The sequence below is a fragment of the Amphiura filiformis genome, chromosome 17 (assembly GCF_039555335.1).
Source record: "Amphiura filiformis chromosome 17, Afil_fr2py, whole genome shotgun sequence".
NCBI lineage: Eukaryota > Metazoa > Echinodermata > Ophiuroidea > Amphilepidida > Amphiuridae > Amphiura > Amphiura filiformis.
This window is the reverse complement of record NC_092644.1, coordinates 59,517,508-59,535,071: the sequence shown is the minus strand read 5'-3', so window position 1 is coordinate 59,535,071 and position 17,564 is coordinate 59,517,508. Positions and strand designations below refer to the sequence as shown.

The 17,564-nt window shown below is 38.3% G+C and overlaps 2 protein-coding genes across 3 annotated transcripts in view; one reads left to right on the top strand and one right to left on the bottom strand.

Annotated features, from left to right (window-relative positions):
- Positions 1–742: 742 nt before the first annotated feature.
- Positions 743–13,873, bottom strand: LOC140138074 (uncharacterized). Of its 2 annotated transcripts, XM_072159920.1 has the most exons (6): positions 13,728–13,873; positions 9,314–9,500; positions 7,555–8,303; positions 6,303–6,705; positions 3,396–3,849; positions 2,700–2,828 (listed from the first exon to the last, which is right to left on the bottom strand). In XM_072159920.1, the coding sequence occupies exons 2-5, from the start codon at positions 9,383–9,385 to the stop codon at positions 3,412–3,414; spliced, it is 1,662 nt and encodes a 553-aa protein (XP_072016021.1). In that variant the 5' UTR covers positions 9,386–9,500; positions 13,728–13,873; the 3' UTR covers positions 2,700–2,828; positions 3,396–3,411. The 2 variants fall into 2 exon arrangements, with proteins under 2 accessions (XP_072016023.1, XP_072016021.1); XM_072159922.1 differs by lacking the exon at positions 3,396–3,849 and having other exon boundaries at positions 743–2,828.
- Positions 13,874–13,960: 87 nt separating this feature from the next.
- Positions 13,961–17,564, top strand: part of LOC140138073 (uncharacterized) — a 91,954-nt gene continuing 88,350 nt past the window's right edge. The window contains exon 1 of the mRNA XM_072159919.1: positions 13,961–14,071. The gene's annotated coding sequence lies outside the window, so the exon portion shown is untranslated. The remainder of the gene's footprint in view (positions 14,072–17,564) is intronic.

Below are 17,564 nucleotides of genomic sequence, written 5' to 3'. Positions count from 1 at the left end.
TCCAAGAAAATACAGGTTTAATGTCCATCATTTATTTATCATCAATAAATTCATATTTGTGCCGGATTTTATGCTTAAAAGCCATCAGAATTCATCCTTTTCAAGAAGTCAAAAGACGTAAATATTTCCATTGATAAAGTATCTCATTAATTATTCATGAGCTCATTGGGTTTTCCCCCGATGACAAAATGGGTATTTTGAAACTAATTTTTTTTTTTGCACAGTCTGCAGTGTATAGCTTCAGGGGGTCTTGAAACTAAAACTGACATCAGAGACTTGGAGTCAGAGGTCAAGTCACTCTGGTCAGGTTTTCTACCAGGGGCCATGTGCTAGCTCATGTACCGATCGATACTGCACCCTGCACACCTGCTAATGCAAAGGTTAGAATTGAGTACCGGTATACGCATTTTATCATGATGTTTATAAAATACTTGCTACAAATTTATGGGAAAACAACATTTTTGGTCATGATTTCTTCTGAACATTTCACGTTTTTGCAATGCATTTTATGTTAAGCTTGGTAACATTGCTACACATTTTTATGGTTGTCCTTCGGACAACTGCAGTCAGCATTTTGGGTTGTCCGACGTTCACTGTGGTTGTCCCGGACAACCGGACAACCACTTATTTCAACGCTGGATGTGGGGCTAAGGGCAATTTGTAACCCCCCCATTGCCCTTAAAATTAAATTACTGGAGTTATTTTTTAATAGAAAGTAGCCCATAAAAGGAAACTATTTGGGATCCTGAAAGTAGTCCCGTGATAAAAACAATATTTTGAGGCTTGCTATCACATTTACACACAAGTTCAACACAATTGCGATTGGCTATTGAAATGTGGTGTCATTGCACTTTTACTTTCCACTTCTTGTTCCTTAAATCTGGAAATTGATGATATTAATTGCTGATACACAATGCAAACACCATGTCGATATCAGGATTTGATTTATTGCAATAAATGTTTTTCAAACTATGAGACAAAATGTAATATTTTCATCAGGAATTTAAGAGATTTGCAAGACATACATATTGACTTGTGAGTGAATTGAACTCTGCTTTAAGTTACCTGTCTGATACTTTCCTTCACAGCTATTTTGATTAGGAAAAATATGAGTACACTATGTTAATATCACCTCTTGCCTATACCAGAGAAGATGCCTATACATAAGATCAAACTATTAAATTGTTAAATAAATTCAAACACTAAGCAATTAGTACAAACATGCCTAGTATTAATAACATCAATATGGCCTTCATTATTTTGGAAAACCAGTAACAGAACAATAGTCACTAGCCTTTGTTGTCATGTGCATGATTTCATAAGTTGGGGGCAGGCTCCTGATTCCCCAACTGCCTTCACACAGTGTCCTTTACTAATACTCATACAAATTAAAGTTAGATCTGTCCCTTTATTTTCTGACTTTCACTCCCATCAACCAGGTTTCCTTATGTCTACTCTCATGTCACTTTTTCGCACGGGTGCTCATTAGTTTAACCAAACTTGCATAATCAAAGGGTTTCCAAAGGGTTTGAACATGTGTCTAAGGGATTTAAAATCTTAATACATATCCATTGACATTTTGTAGAAACTTCCTATTCGTGAAGAACATCAGGAAAGAAAAGGAACTGAAATAATTACTTAATGTCTACCCTGAGGCTCTATATAAATGTTCCATTTCACTTTTTTGGTTTAAAAACTACAAGGTCGATATTAAGACTGACTACAATGCTCACTCAAGCAAACTGGCTATTTGAAATTGGCATGCATTGATACTATCACAATGCTGCATATCACTATTTACCAGCAAAGTGGTTACATAACTCCTTGATAACCATAAATGGCTACTGCACCTTTTAGAATTTCAGTAGATGCAGTAGACTTTATGTAGCGATAACTTTGATCATGGTTCAAGTCTCAAAACCATGATCTATAGACAATGATAATCGGATTTGATGGTGAATAGCCAGCTCCACACCAATTTTGATAAAGTTGTTTAATTTGCCTTTAAATATTTTGCCTAGAAATCTGTGACAGTGTGCACAAAATAATTTGGATTCTCCACTGAAAATTTTGCAAGAATTCCTGATTTGCGCACATTTAGGATTGCTGCAATTTATGTATCTACCTCACCCATCCAAAATAATGATTAAAAAAAAATACTGCCCTTTATCAGTCACCAAATCAAAGATGTAGATCGGAAGTTTGACATCTTTTTCATGACACAGAACTGTCATTTTTGCTGTTTCAGCAAATGAAATATGAATATTCCACAAGTAATCGTTGCATAAAGCATGCTGAGAGTGCCAGGGTATTGACTAATTGGTACACAGTGGCAGCATCTTATCGAGCTGGCTATCCAATACCTCAAGTTTTGTGAGTATAACTATAAACAAACACTATTTAAAATCTGCTCTTGACACTAAACCCAATGAAATAAGCTTATCTCTAGTGCCCTGTGGAACACAAGCAGGTGTAGCTGCTTTGAACTTCTCCTCATACAAACTTGGACTACATAAATCTGCATTGGCCTCAAGAAGCAGGTGTTCCTTGGCATCATCAGGAGGCTTCTTGACAAAGTTCACACTAGGCCTTCCATGGATGTGACGTACAGTTACCAATGATCCAAGGTGTAGATCCTGTAATGCGCTGGCAGCTGCTACAAACTGTTCCTTGGTGATGTAGGTGGAACCAAGGATGAAGTTGGGACTAGCTGTGAGGACGGTGAAATGCGTTGCTACTGGTCCAGCTGTCTGCAATACAGCTGACATGATGTCACGATTATTGAGCTGTTTACCCATCAACCTCTTGGTGTAGGTTCGGTTCTTGGACTGTTGATTAAAAGTAAAGAAATGGGTGGATAGAATTAGTACATTCTGTTTGTAAACTGTTGCCACCTAGAATAGGGTTAGGTTAAGGTTAGGAGTAAGAGCTTAGTGTTTAGATTAGGGTTAGGTTTAAGATTAAAAGATTAGGATTAGGATTCAGGTTGTGATGCTGATCACTGACTGACTGCTTCTGTACTACATGTATGTAGAGGTGGACATGTACTAGTAATTCATTATGGTGTGTCTCATCTGAAGTTGAGAGTATTTAGAGGTCTAGATTTGTGCAATAGGTGGTTTTTTTTTATCCACTTAATGAGTAACCCTGTGAATGATGAAAACAGACACATAAACACATAGGTCTAGATTAATTAAAAATATTTAACTAGAAATAATAACAACTTCTCACACCACTTAATTTTGAGCTATTTGTTTTGTAGGTCTTGGATATTTGGATTTCTCATAGTTAATCATTGCTGAAACAGCAGCCAGAGTGAGTTTTTAATTCAAGTTTCCCATACCTAAGAAGGGCACCTGATATTTTAAATGATTACTAAGTATAAATTTATTCACCCTTTTGTATTTTGATTCAAGTCATGTTGACTGTTCCATCATGTACCATCACCTCTTCAGTAATTACACCTGTAGAATATAATTGCCTCATCAACGTCGAGTTTTTGGTTATACACCTTGCTACTGGTTTGTTAAATTTTGTACGATAAACCTCCTTCCGACACAAGATCAGGTTTTCAACTTCAATATCACCCTGAATCTCATCCGGATGTTGCTTGATAAAAGCCGCAGAAGTAAATTTCATTAACGTTCCAAATTGTGCTAATTCCAATTTTTCTGCTGCATGCATAAACTGATCTTTTGCTATGTAGAAACCAGCGCTGCGTATATAACCAGGGCCATAACTGCTGACTGCTCTGTGGGTAACAATAGGCCCAGCTGTTAGTAGAATAGCTGTCATGGCACTTTGGAGGCTAATTTTATTTCTGAATCGGTGTTTCTTGCTCCCCGTTTTCTGTGGATAGAGCAGAAACAGGTTGTAATTCAATTGAAGGTTGATGATACATTGGACTTCACATCTCAATTAGATTATTTCTTTTATTTGGCAATTTTTATGTCAAGGAATTGAACTTAATTGGACTTTTCCCATGAGTCTGTGCCTGCTATTGTGATCATTATGTTATATCGATTGATTGATTTGCTCCCAGGTGGGAGAATGAATGTGATGTATATAATGTTAGTAAGTTTTACCTACAATAAAGTTTGTTGTGCAATGTATCTGATCCAGAAAATGCACTTACTTGTGTATGTTGCAGCAAACACGGTTGCTTTGTCAACACTTGATGATGAGGGGCTGTGCAATAATTATGAGCCCTGGGGGGAGGGTAAAATTGAAAATTGGGGGGGGCAGAAATTTTTGGCAAGTCAAGGGGGGGGGGCAAGCAATTTTTGGCAAGCTGAGGGGGGGGGGGGGCAAGCAATTTTTGGCACACATTAATGGGGCGCCTTTTTAATAAAACGCGCTAAAAAGGAAAACGGTACTGAGACCATTTAAGATTTGGAAATTGGGATCCCAAAAATTTGGAACGGCAAGGGTGGGGGGGGCAAAGAATTTTTGGCGGGCCGAGAGGGGGTGGCCAGCGATTTTTTGGCGGGCCGAGAGAGGGGGGGCAAGCGATTTTGGCGAGCCATTTGGAAATTTTACCCCCCCCCCCGGGCTCATAATTATTGCACAGCCCCTGAGTGATTGCTACTGGCAACTGACACTAGATGTATCTCCAGCACAGGTCTTAGTGTAGCTAGCTGCCAGTAGCAATCACTCTTCATCAAGTGTTGACAAAGGCAACAGGGTTTGCTGAAACGTACACAAGTAAATGCATTTCCTGGATCAGATACAACAAGCCTTGTTTACTGAGATTACACCACCGATCCTGATACATTTGTTCAACCATATTTCACATGCATGTCACATATATGTTTTGGCAAGGCTTAGCTAAGAAATAGATGTTGGTGTGGATAATGTTTTCATTCCCAAAGTACAGTTGCATACATTGTGTGCAGTATGAGTGAGCAAACAAGTTCAAAATCTGCCAACTTGATCTACAGCCACCATGTTCTGCACGTGTTTGACAATCACATCACATCACATCACATCACATACTGTTCTATATGAAAATGGACAGAGGTGTTTCACATACAAAGCTATATAATACTGGTTTTAGATTTACCTTCAAACTTATTTAAGTTTCCTCAAAGGGTATTTTTATGAAGAAGACATTTGAAAGTTTTAATTTTGGTGTATTTTACATGCCAATCTTTTGAGTAACATTGCGTAACATGGTATTAAAGTTATAGCTCTGTATGGAAAACAATTTTGTTTAAAATGGTATTAAACTTTTAGGTCTGTATGTGATGTGACTGACGTTGTGTCTGAATCCACATACAGCTAAACCCCCTTGAATGTCTTAAAGTATGTTTCATGAAAGTGCACATTATTCAGATATGCAGAAGGAACAAAAAAGTGATGAGGCGCTATGAGGTGGCATCTGAAACACCAAGTGATTTTATCACAATTAACTTTGTTTTATCTGGCTTGATAATTCTGTCATGATTACTTACCACTGACTGCTGTACTGCCTTCTAGCAGAATCAATCACAGTCTCAGGCAGGCAGCATTAAGTACTCTCCCTACGAAAGTACACCATCCAAGAACTACTGTTAATTGCTGTATGTCATCTGTTTGATTTGACCTACAATCCTGGTGGAAATTTGTTGCCACGCTAGCATTGTTGTTTTAAGCATACACTTGTAATTTCTGCATAATATTTGCACAATAGTTGAAAATGCACATTCAGCTTTCAGTCTCCCTTCCCCACCCCCATTTTTCAATATTGGACGATGTTGCCTAAAGCTTTGGTGTGACAACCTTTTTCTCCATGATTGTAGCTTGTAAGGAGAACTATAGTAGGAATTCCTATTGAATGAATGCAGCTTTCAACAGCTGTACTCGATCCAACCGCGATTGTATATCGCGTATTTCAAACTACAACGCGAACGCACGACCTTGGATTCAATGCTAACCAATCACGAGTGCGTTAGCATGGTTGGATTCACTTTCGTGTTACTCACACACAGTCGCACACGCTGGCGTACATCGCAGTGTATGCAAATGTTCATCACGCTATTGAAAGCTGCGTTCATTCAATTGGAATTCCCACTATAAACAACAACAGAAAACTTTGTAGCCCCTTTTTGCCATATCTATTCTGATTCAATGACTTTTTTACAAACCCCTTTTGCACCCTTCCACAAACAGAGTTGGGTCATAGTGGCTTTTTGAGCTGTTCGCATCCTGAATCTTAAGTTTCATTGAATAAGATGAGATAATATTTGAATAATGAATTACAAATTAAAAGGGGCTACAAAGTGAACTGTTGAAACCAAACACAACCGTTGTGGTTTACTTACACGACCAGATGAGGTAGATGCTCTTGAGAAGCCAACCGGAAGGCCTGGATGTGAGAAGATAGGACCAGTTGGGCTAGATTGACAAAATGGTACACCTGGAGATACTGCTGCTGGTGGAGATGATGATGATGGAAGAGTCATGAAAATTGGCACTGATGATGAGGTTGCTATGGAGAGCTGAGTGGAGGAGCCAGGATCAGGGGGTGCTATAAACAAGGCTTGCTTTGGGACATTAGGTCCAGCAGTAGATTTCTCATTAGCAGCGGATTTTGATGAAGTGAGATTTTGATGAGGTGCATCTGAAGAGTTGTCATCGTTTGATGTGTCCATATGGGATACAGTCATGTGGTCTTGTAGTGCAGATGGATTGGGGAAATCCTGGTTGCATATTATACAATAGAACCTTGAGAAGAGATTAAAAGATGAAATGAAAATCAAAATGAATGTGAATTGGTGATATTGCAATAATGAATAATAGTTTTCTTATTGTCACAATGGGCTATTCCAATTGTAATCCATACACCCCTATAAAAGACATGACCTTAATCTCCCACACAGGGCTCAGGGGGTGTAGATTTCAAACTCCCTGTGTGGAAGATTTAGGTCATGAAAGGGAGTTTATGGATTGATTTCAACTGAAATATCTCAATATTTTCAGACAAATGTTTCTAAATGCACGAGTAATGATTTACTAGCGATATTTGCAGCAGTGGAATATGTACGGAGATGTTAAATTATGATGATAAGTGACCATTTCTATCCACCTTACAGCATCTCTAGAAATCTCCTGATGACGATGTGTGTCTTCAGGTCAAATTATTGAGGTAAAAATTTGATCTTAAATGCTACAAGATTGTCTGAACTAAAATGGGTTAAAACCTAATGAGCAGGAAAATCCTCTAAGACTAGAGTGTGCATTGTACAAATGTACCTCCTGCATGTGAAAATTGGGTACATTTTCAAAACCTAACATAGATAAAGCAAAATACTGTATGCAACTAAAATTTTAATGCATAGTTTACATGCTGATATGGTTCTTAGCTTCAGCTTCGATCAATTCCATGATTTGAAATAAATTTGAATTCAGAGTGAACATACAAGTGTTTTGTTGTTGGACCGTAAATTGCACAAATGGAGGATTTGATACTGGGCCCACTTTTAAATGAGGTTGTGAAACTGGGGCCCACTTACGTAGGACGTGTTTCCTGTCATGCAACGTATTATAATATTATAATCATTATTTTATAGTTACCCTTTTAAATCCGGAGGCAGTCCCGGTGGTATGGTTACATCATGATACCGTTCATGAGGTGGTAGCCTATTCAGTATATGACCACCTTTGCCTCGATTCCGCAGTGCTCCCATGCTATGATGAGGTCTAACGTGGAAAGTCTGAGTGTGTTTCTGTAGCACCTGAATGCTTCTAAATGCCTTATGACACACTGCACACTGGTATGGTTTAGGATTGATTGACACTGTACTTCTTGGAAACGATGACTCTGATAAACTTTCACTTGTATCATCATGGGATGTTCCACATGACAAAGTTGCTTCCTCGCTATTTTCAAGCTTCTCTACTTTGATCCGCACCTCCGGTACGCTGCCACTGGTTGTCGATGCAATATGGTCATGTGATTTATCAGCAAATGTATTAATTTCTCGCAACTGCGTCGCAGGCTCTGTCATAGTCTCCCCGTTAGCTAAGTATTGTTCTTGAAACTCAGCTTGGATCATACCATGATCACCAATCATCAGCCCTTCAAGGCCATTATTACCCATACTATCATCAGTACCTATCTGCATACATGTACTCTGGCTTATTACCGGCATTCCGGTCTCGCCCGATACTAGCTTATCTTCTGGGTGCATTCGTAGTCTGTTGTTGTGGTAGGCTTGACGTAGCACCTTAGTCCCATAATATTGGTGGCTTGCTGTAGCATCTGAGTCATCTTGTAGCTTGATGAGAATCTCACAACCAGTTTGCATGGCCAATGCATGAGCCTACAAAAGGGTAAAAGTAAAGACATATAAAATACATACAGTCTGATCAGCTCATAATCAGCGAGCCTTATATATAACATCATAGATTAATATCATTATATTTTATTTTGAGAATTGTCTTGTGGTATATCGCCAGAAGCATCACAAATTATTAATTGAAGCCCTATACTTTGTCTACTTTCTTTTTACACACAAAATAAAGACCATTCAGGTGAACTATATCACTCTTAACGTCGGTCTACTTTTTGGCGTAGTGGTAAAGGCCTAACTATTCCTGCTGGATTTGATTGATGGTATCAAATGAATGTTGATCACCATGATGTTGATCTTCCCAAACTGAAATATCTGTTGGCATATACAGGCTGTATCAAAGTGATTGGTATCCAAGTTTGATGTGACTAAAAAAAGCTGCTTGTCAGATTGGACCATTTTGATGTGACTGGAATTTACTTTCATGCCGAGTTAAAAATAAGGCGGGCCCGCTGGTCAAAAGCCAGTGGAAATCATTATGGGTATGGTGATATGGTATCATGTGGAACTGTAGGAACCATAAAAGTTTGTTTTTAAAAGACAGACAACTCAGTGCTGAGTCACTGCTGACTGCAATGTCAATCCTTCTCCACTATTTAAATTTGGCAATGTGGTTGATTTGGAAGTCTGAAGTCTCTAAAAGTGTTACAAATCTGGACCAGTATAATATTAAAATCTTCTAAGCATAAAAACATGTTGTATGATGGATACCAATCATCACTTAGCCAATACAATAATTTGAAAGAGCATCTGCATACAAATATACTTACATTGTTTGCCAGAATATCACATTTTGTTATCACTCTGTTATCATTCTAAAATTGTCGCACAATTTTAATATAGCCTTGAAAAATAGAACATTCTGTAAATTCAATACAATAAGTTTCAATTTGTTTTTGGTTGAGCAAGTACACTTTCTTCATTGTGTTAAAAAAATGTTTTAAGTACTAGTACTCTCCTCATTGTACTTTATTGTTTACCTTTTGGAATATGGCTCTTCTCAGACTCTCCTTGACCCACTCTCGTAGCTCGTGGTTCTGTATGAAGCGCATGGTTGGTGTCTTGTGATGATGTTAATCTGATCCTATTCAAGATCTTTGTATGGCAGTCTTTTAGCAATCCAATAGCTTGAATAGTCCTCCCCTTCAAAGTTTGCTTGTGTTATTTCTGGAAAAAGAAGTCAAGAAAACTCTGAATTACACTGTTCACTAAATTCCTGTAGCACTCAAAATGTTTAGTGTGTACAAGACAGGACTCGCTGTACACGGGGGCTAAAGGGGCGAAGATTACAGGTTAACATTTACAAACTAAATTTATGGTAATCTAACTTTCTTGCTGCAGCAATGAACAAAATATTATTAATTATTATAACAAAAAGTCTTTTCACAATTTTATTTGACCATCACCCACAGGTGATTGAGGAAAAGCTACCTATTCATTAGAGCTTTGAAAACATCGCACCAAGGATGAGATTAAGCGGGAGACAGCTTCCCAAATCCTAAAATGGCTCCTTGTTCCTGTCAACCAAGCTTGAACCAGTGTCCATCATATTTGAACCAGAAATCTGTTTTGTTGTACCTTACTATCAATCCAACGATACTGAAATGAACCCTGGGTCCTATGCCCCAAGTATCCTTTTGAAGTTTGTAAGAAGGCAGTTCGATGGTGTCATACAAGGACAGCTGTGTCCTGGATATGTGCGACCTACAATACTCCAAATTATTCATACTAGATTCTTATTTAAGTGAAACTGAAAACAAGTTCAAGCATTGTCAGAATTGGACACCTCTACCACTGACTCCTTGTTAACTGTAGACTCGTTCACATCAGCTACATCTGAACAAGATGCTACAAGCCACAGCAATGAAATCTGTCAACATTTGCCTATAACTTTGCTGATTTTTGACCTACATTGACATTGTAGAGACATGGTTGACCCCTCATCTTTTAAGTTAAATAATCACCTTTCATGTGAAATATCCTACTTGAAAATTTTATGATCATGCCTAGCAAAGCTGGAATCAACTGAAATTTTCAAAATAAGCTTTTTTTGTTGATATACAATGTAATCTATTGAAAAATGCCCGGGGGAAAATGTCATAAAAAGAGCTAGAAGATGCTATTGCTAGTCACAAAATACTCTTAGTCTTAATGTTATCTTCCCCAGCAGGCTCATCTCTCTCTCTGTGTCAGGTGGCACTGTGTAGCGCTGCTGTGGTCTTCACAAGAGTACGCCATCTCACTCGATCTGATGCCAAGTGCGTTGCACCTTGCATTCCCTGGTTAGAAACCAGCTTCACGTCATTAGTCCAAGATGTTGGTGGACGCCCTCTTCCTCGCTTGCCTTCCATAGCCCCTTGCAAAATCTGTTTTTCTACACCTCCATGTTTCCTGACAATATGGCCAAAGTACTGCGTTTTGGGTCAAGCTAGGAGAAAAAAATCCCAGGTCGACCTAAAATATCGTATCGCACACGATACACCACCTAAGTTATTATTGTAAATCGGTTTCTCCCAGGTCGACCGTAAATTTTGGGTTGCCACATTCGGGCCGCAAACGCTAGGATTTTTAGCCAGGTCGACCACGACAAGCATGCAAAAAGGCCTACATACCCGGAGTATAAACCATTGTACAGCGTTCAGTCATAACTTTTGCAAGCGCCAGTGACTTTTCGATATCTGTTTGTCTTGGCATCTAAATTAATTCACAGTCATAGGCCTAGGCCTACTCTATATTCGTATACTATTAAAGTAGGCCCACAGAGGCAAATTTAAGGAGATATATCATACTTCCAAGTTTTCTAAGATGCATGAACACCGTCATCGCGTCATGATATAGGCCTAAGCCTAAGCTTACATCCAAGTTCGCATGGACGGTACTGCGAGTCTGCGACTCAATGTTTCAGACAGTAATAAATTATGAGAAGAGGTCACAAATAAGTGCCGGACATATGCCTGCATGTTTTATACTTTATTATTATCCACCACGAAAGGAGTGCCAATTTCTATTAGCCTAAGCTGTCTTTCTATCAACAAGCGCTGCATCTCCCATCTTGATAATTAGGATTTGTTAGAAGGAACTTATACTCTTGCACCAAACAAATCAAACAAAATGCCTACATGTCACTTGTACGTCCCCACATTGAATATGCCAGTTCAGTGTGGGACCCCCACCAAAAGGACCTAAGTAACAAAATTGAGATGGTGCAGCGTCGCGCAGCGCGCTTTGTTATGAATGACCACAAAAGAACTAGTAGTGTCACTAACATGCTGAAGGAGCTGGATTGGTGTTCTCTTACAGATCGTAGAACAGCCAATAGGTTAACCATCCTCCACAAGGCTAGAGAGGGTCTCCTGCCCCTACCGGTCGACGACCTCCTTCTGCCGGTCTAACGTCCTTCTAGGCACTCCCATCAGAACTCATATCAAATTATAACAGCAAATAAGGACTGCTACAAGTACTCGTTCTGGCCAAGGACAGTACAAGACTGGAACAAACTACCCTACCACATCACCATGATACAAGACTCAAAAGAATTCAAGAATCAAGCAACCAACCACCTAAAGCAACTACAATAAATAGCATTCCGCATGTGCACAACCATTTCCTGTTCGTCTGGCTTCACCTGAAGCGTTGAGCAGTATTGCTACAGATACAGATGTATTGACCAATTCGGCCAAAGTACTTCAGCTTTCTTTCCATTATGCCGCTTCTGATGGTTAGACTTGTACCAATCTTGTCGAGGATCCAGGAATTTGTTCTCCTGTCTTTCCATGTCACTCGTAGAAGCCTCCTGTAACACCACATCTCAAAAGCATCTACTCTTTTCCTATCATTCTTGGTCATAGCCCAAGACTCGCATCCATAAGTGGCAATCAGAGTCTTAGCCAGAAATTAGAAACTACCCGTCCAAGCAGACACCAAAATTTGACCCTCAAATATAAAACAACTTGTCTATACCCATGGAAGGGTCACTAGGGTCAAATATGTCCTGATTTGGCATTTACATGTCACTCTGAATTAGCCTCAAGTTCATATAACCTTAAAATCATCTGTTTTAGAGCTATCACATCTGTAAAATCCATTAAATCCACCCGTCTAAAATTAGATTAGACCGTCTTAAAGAGGGGTGGACGTATGGCTGGCTAAGACCTTGGTGGCAATGGAAAACACAGTTGCACAAAGTAGGCGTACCTTGAGGTCAATGGATAGGCCTCTGCTTTTCCATATGCTTGACATGCCCTGCACAGTTGTCCTTGCAATAGCCAGTCTTCTCTTAATTTCAGTTGTGCTGTCACCACTGTTGTTAATCATTGAACCCAGATATTCAAATTGCTTCACCTCCTCAATCTGCTGTCCATCTATCACAAACTCATTACTTTTTTTCGCTCTCTGTCTACAACCATTATTTTTGTCTTCTTTGTGTTCAGGAGAAGGTGTTTTTCTTCGCTGGCCTCTTTGATGCGCTTCAAAAGATCAATCAGCTCTACTCTGCTGCTACAAGAGTGGTATCATCGGCGTACCTCAGGTTAGTAATTCTTGTACCGCCAAACTTCACTCCACCTTCAAACCCCTCCAAAGCTGTTCTCATTATGTCTTCAGAGTCTATGTTAAATAGGTTTGGTGATAGCACACAGCCCTGCCGTAAGCCTCTTCCAATCTTGAACCAATCTGTGTCTCCACTACTTGTTCTGACTGCCGATTCTTGGTCTTCATATAAGCAGCTGATCAGATCCACAAGATGACTTTGAAAACCCATCTTTTTCATAGTTTCCCACATCTGAGGGTGGCTAACACAGTCAAAAGCTTTACTGTAATCTATGAAGCACATGTAAAGAGGAAGTCTATGCTCTCTGCATTTCTCAATCACATTCCTGATATTGACAATTTGGTCCCTGTACCCCTTCCTTCACGAAATCCTGCCTGCTCATCAGATATTTCTTGCTCCATTTTGTTCTTCATTCTCTTGATGATGATCTTCAGAAGCACTTTACTTGCATGACAAATCAGGCTGATGGTCCGGTGATTGGCACACTCTTTCAAATTTCCTTCTTTGGCAGTGGAATAAATACTGCCCTGCACCAGTCTCTCGGCCATTTCTTCTTTTTCCAGATGATACCACATTATTATAGACGCCACATTAGGTCTATCCCTTCTCATAACCAGGCTCATAATCAAAAAAAAAAAAATTAATGTGACCATCATCATAAAAAGGCCTGGCTTTTAATACTTTCATAGCTTCAACTTTCAAGGTCAGGTGTATGGTATGCATTTTTGTCATGGTGTATACATGCAGTCACTAATTGGCAGTGCAGTGACAGTGTGGTGAGTGAGTGAGCCCATTATAATTTATGAATTATAAGCTTTTTTCTACATGTTCTGCAAGATACTTACAACCTTTCAGCGAGTCAGAAACAAATTCATAGTTTCACACCTGTAACCTAATAATGATGGCAACATCAATTGATAGATTTGAAGCTCAAATCACTGCAAGATTTGGCGAGAAGTCCATCGATTTCCAACAAAACCTCAACTTTGTTTACATAGTCTGGGTCATCAGAGGTCATTAGGGTCATTATTGGTAAAATGAATCCCCCAAAATATAATAAGTACGCATAATGGTTTGACTCTATTGCACAGCTGCAATACAATGAAGAGCTAGGCTATGTTTACCTCAACATCCGGTTCTCATTATCACAACGCGTCTGTGTCCCGTCGAGCTGTTTTTCTTTGTCCAGGTAAAGCTTAAAATATAGTATAAATTTAACCTTTTAATGTCTCGTTTAAATAAATATTGTGGGTTAGATATATTCTATAAAATATGCTTATGTTCTCTACAACAAACTAACGCAATTTTGCTAAATCTAGGTGATAGTTTTTGGCTCAATAAAGTACCGTAAATTTGTGACTGACCTTGAAGAAATATAATTCAACACTCAGGCTCAGCAGTTGGAAATTGATCAGTTGTACTTGTATCTTGTAGTAAACTAAGGAAAACCTACAAATTTTGAACCGAACGTTCGAGTATTTGTTCCTAGGCTAAGTTGTGGAACCTTCTGTGCAAGTGACTATGGCCACGCGTTTTGAACTCGCCACCCAAAAATGGTGGTTTTGTTACGCTTTTCCAAATCGAGACTCGTTCAAATTGTTATGCACTTATCAAGTCTTTCCCCGGCCCTGGGGGACCCGGGACATAGTGGGGAACATGCCGGGGCGTGGCGGGATGTACACAAAATCATTGCCCCTCAGGCGGGAAGTTAGCCGGGACTTGGCGGGGATGTACAGTAGATCGTCCCGCTATGCCGGGCCAATCATTCATGTTAGCGGGGCTTTTGCGGGGTTTACAATTTTTCCCCGCTTTGCCGGGACATAGCGGGACTTTCACGAAGAAGTCACACCATTAAAATACATCAGTACCCGGTACCGTATGCCAAGAACTGCCGATTTTGACATGCATACTCTTCTGTCATGTCTGTAATGCACTATTTTCACGATTGTTGCGCTACAAAACAAACTGAGGAGTGGGGTAATTACTTGTTATAAGTAACCAATATTATATTTTTAAAACCAATTTCGTGCATCTATAAATAAAAGTCTACTTTTTTTACAACACTTTATTTTGTTTAAATCCTTGCGTCTGCATGTAAGTTAAGGCTTAAACATGTCGATGTCTTTTAAATTATCGGCATGCACTATTAAATCGGCCGTGTTGTGTACGATCACTGCTATCCAAATAATGCAATCGATCTTTTTTTTATAAGGTGTGACGATTGAATAGCGTGGCCATTAACACACAAGTACACTTATTGATGTTTATATCTCTAAGCATAACTATTTTATTTCTGAAGATAAGCTTTTCACATTTCGATGGCGTTTTAAAATCTTCTTCGAACCCCTCAGTGAGGTGTTCTCTGAGTCAAGTTGTAGATTAGACTAACTTATCTTGGGATTGATATAAAACTATGTGGAACTAATGTTAATAATAGGTCACCCCAAAATATACTTTTAACCAATGAGGATTCTCAAAGGTAAGGGTGTCCCTTTAATAGCCAATTATATTAATAATTAATATTCATCATGTTTGATTTCCAAGATGGGCAAGTGGTCAAGTAGGAACAATTGTGGTCCACTGCCATCTATTGTCTTTCTTCATTTTTGGCACATTTCCATTACCAAGAAATGTGGGAGGAACATGACGTTAGCATTTCTTTTGTTATCGAAGCCTTGAGGAGGTTAATAACTTCATGAAGATCATTCTATATTATTACTATTCATTTTTACTTTTACTTTTCATTGTGATAAACTGAGATCCACCCATAAGCTCTTTGGGTCAACATCCTCTCTTATATAGAAATATTATTGATGCCAAAATCTTATGTTTTTAAAGAACTTGTTTTTCTCACCAAAGGTGACCAGTACTATGCATCAAATTTGGTCTTTAGATATTTTCCCAATATTTTATCAAATATTGTACAGCAATTAGTATTTTCACTTTAACTATGTCACATGCCCCCTTTTCGAAAAAATGAAGTGGTATCTTCATTCTTTATACAATATGAATTTATTCATTGGTTTATTGTCCGTCATTTAAGTTCGTCTTCCTGATCCATGCTCTTCTTTGTGGTGTTCCTTTAGAGAATTATAGCTTTCAGTTCTTCGGCTTGATTGAAGACAAAGCGAACCACATCAACAAAAAGTTCATGATGAGCATTGAATATATACCAGTGTTCATACAGCCTAATGTTTTGTAGACAAACTGCTGTAATGTACATGTAGACAGCAAAAGTTTATTTATAATATTTGTAGATGATCCCTTGTAATTCTGGTTGCCTTGTAGTATCCATTTATCTTGGATTAGGCTCAGAAAATAGAAAAAGTTGTAAAGTAAGCAGGTCACATGTCCTTGAGACGATGTAAAGATGATCATTTGTATTCTACTTCTTATTGAAAGCAATGTTGCATGCAATATAAATAATGCTGGTATATAGTTATAAACACTGCTTGCAAAGTCTATCCAAACTGGAATATTTATATCATGGAATATACTCTTCCTTTTAAGCTGGAAATATAATTCAAGTTCATTCTGGATACATGTTCAGTATAGCAAATGTTCTTGACTATGTGCATTCCTCCATAGAAACTTGCAGTAAGTGTCGTTAAAGTTTTCCTCTAGTTTTATCTCAGCAGGGCTGTGTATATTTTGCATCTGAGGCAGTTCACTGTACATGTACTATGTATTTGTATAAATGTACATGGACAAAGTTCTGAAACTAGTTATCATCATCATAAGTTCAAATATTTGTCTCATCTCCGTTGTTTAAGCAAATGGAGTCGTTTTTCACCATACAGTTTCAACAGTTCTATGTACAGCAGTCTTTTGTATCGTGACTGAATATGTACAAAGTTATCTCATGCCTGACGTAAGACGGCATGGTTTTGGAAGACCGTTGGTCACCCAAATAACGTTAGAGTATAGCCACCCATATGTTATGCACTGAAAGTGGCATATGGTGGTTAAATATCATTCAACATTCAAGTTTAATATTAGTCACACAAATTTAGTAATTCTTTGTGTAATTTTGTTATTCATTTGCTTTCTTGCTTGCTTAATTGTTACTTTCTTGGTTCTTCACTTCTTAAAAGTCATTGATCATATATATCCAAAATAGTTTTAAATTTTAATGACCACTTAAATTAGAACAGTTTTGAGTTTGACATTTCCTATAACATGTGTATAATATGTTAAACATGTTATTATAGTAAGTTTTGCCTTTGTTGTCAGCAGTCAAAATTTCCATCTTAATTAGCAGTTAAGTTGCTTTCTAAAATTTTAGCATGGCAGTTCTTTTGTATCGGTTGCATAACAAGTCTCATTATGTTTTAAATTAGCATCTCTTGCAATTCTTCAAGAACACATCTGAGTGGCCAAAACATTGCCCTTTGTGGCAATAACAATATCACATCACCAGTAGGTTTTTCTGAAACCCTAGTGATAAATTGCACCCAACCATCCTGGGTTACAACTAAAATTATATGCTTTCAAAAGATATCCAACAAGTAGATCTGCATTATTGTAAATGCAAGATCTGGTACTGATTCATTGCAGTATCACTTCAAAATCTTATTTCAATGAAATGTAAATTCTAGGTATTAAGTTTAATTGCTATTAAACTTTCTTTTCACTAAAAGAAAGATCCTAACTTTAATTCAAAGTTATTATGATATTAAATT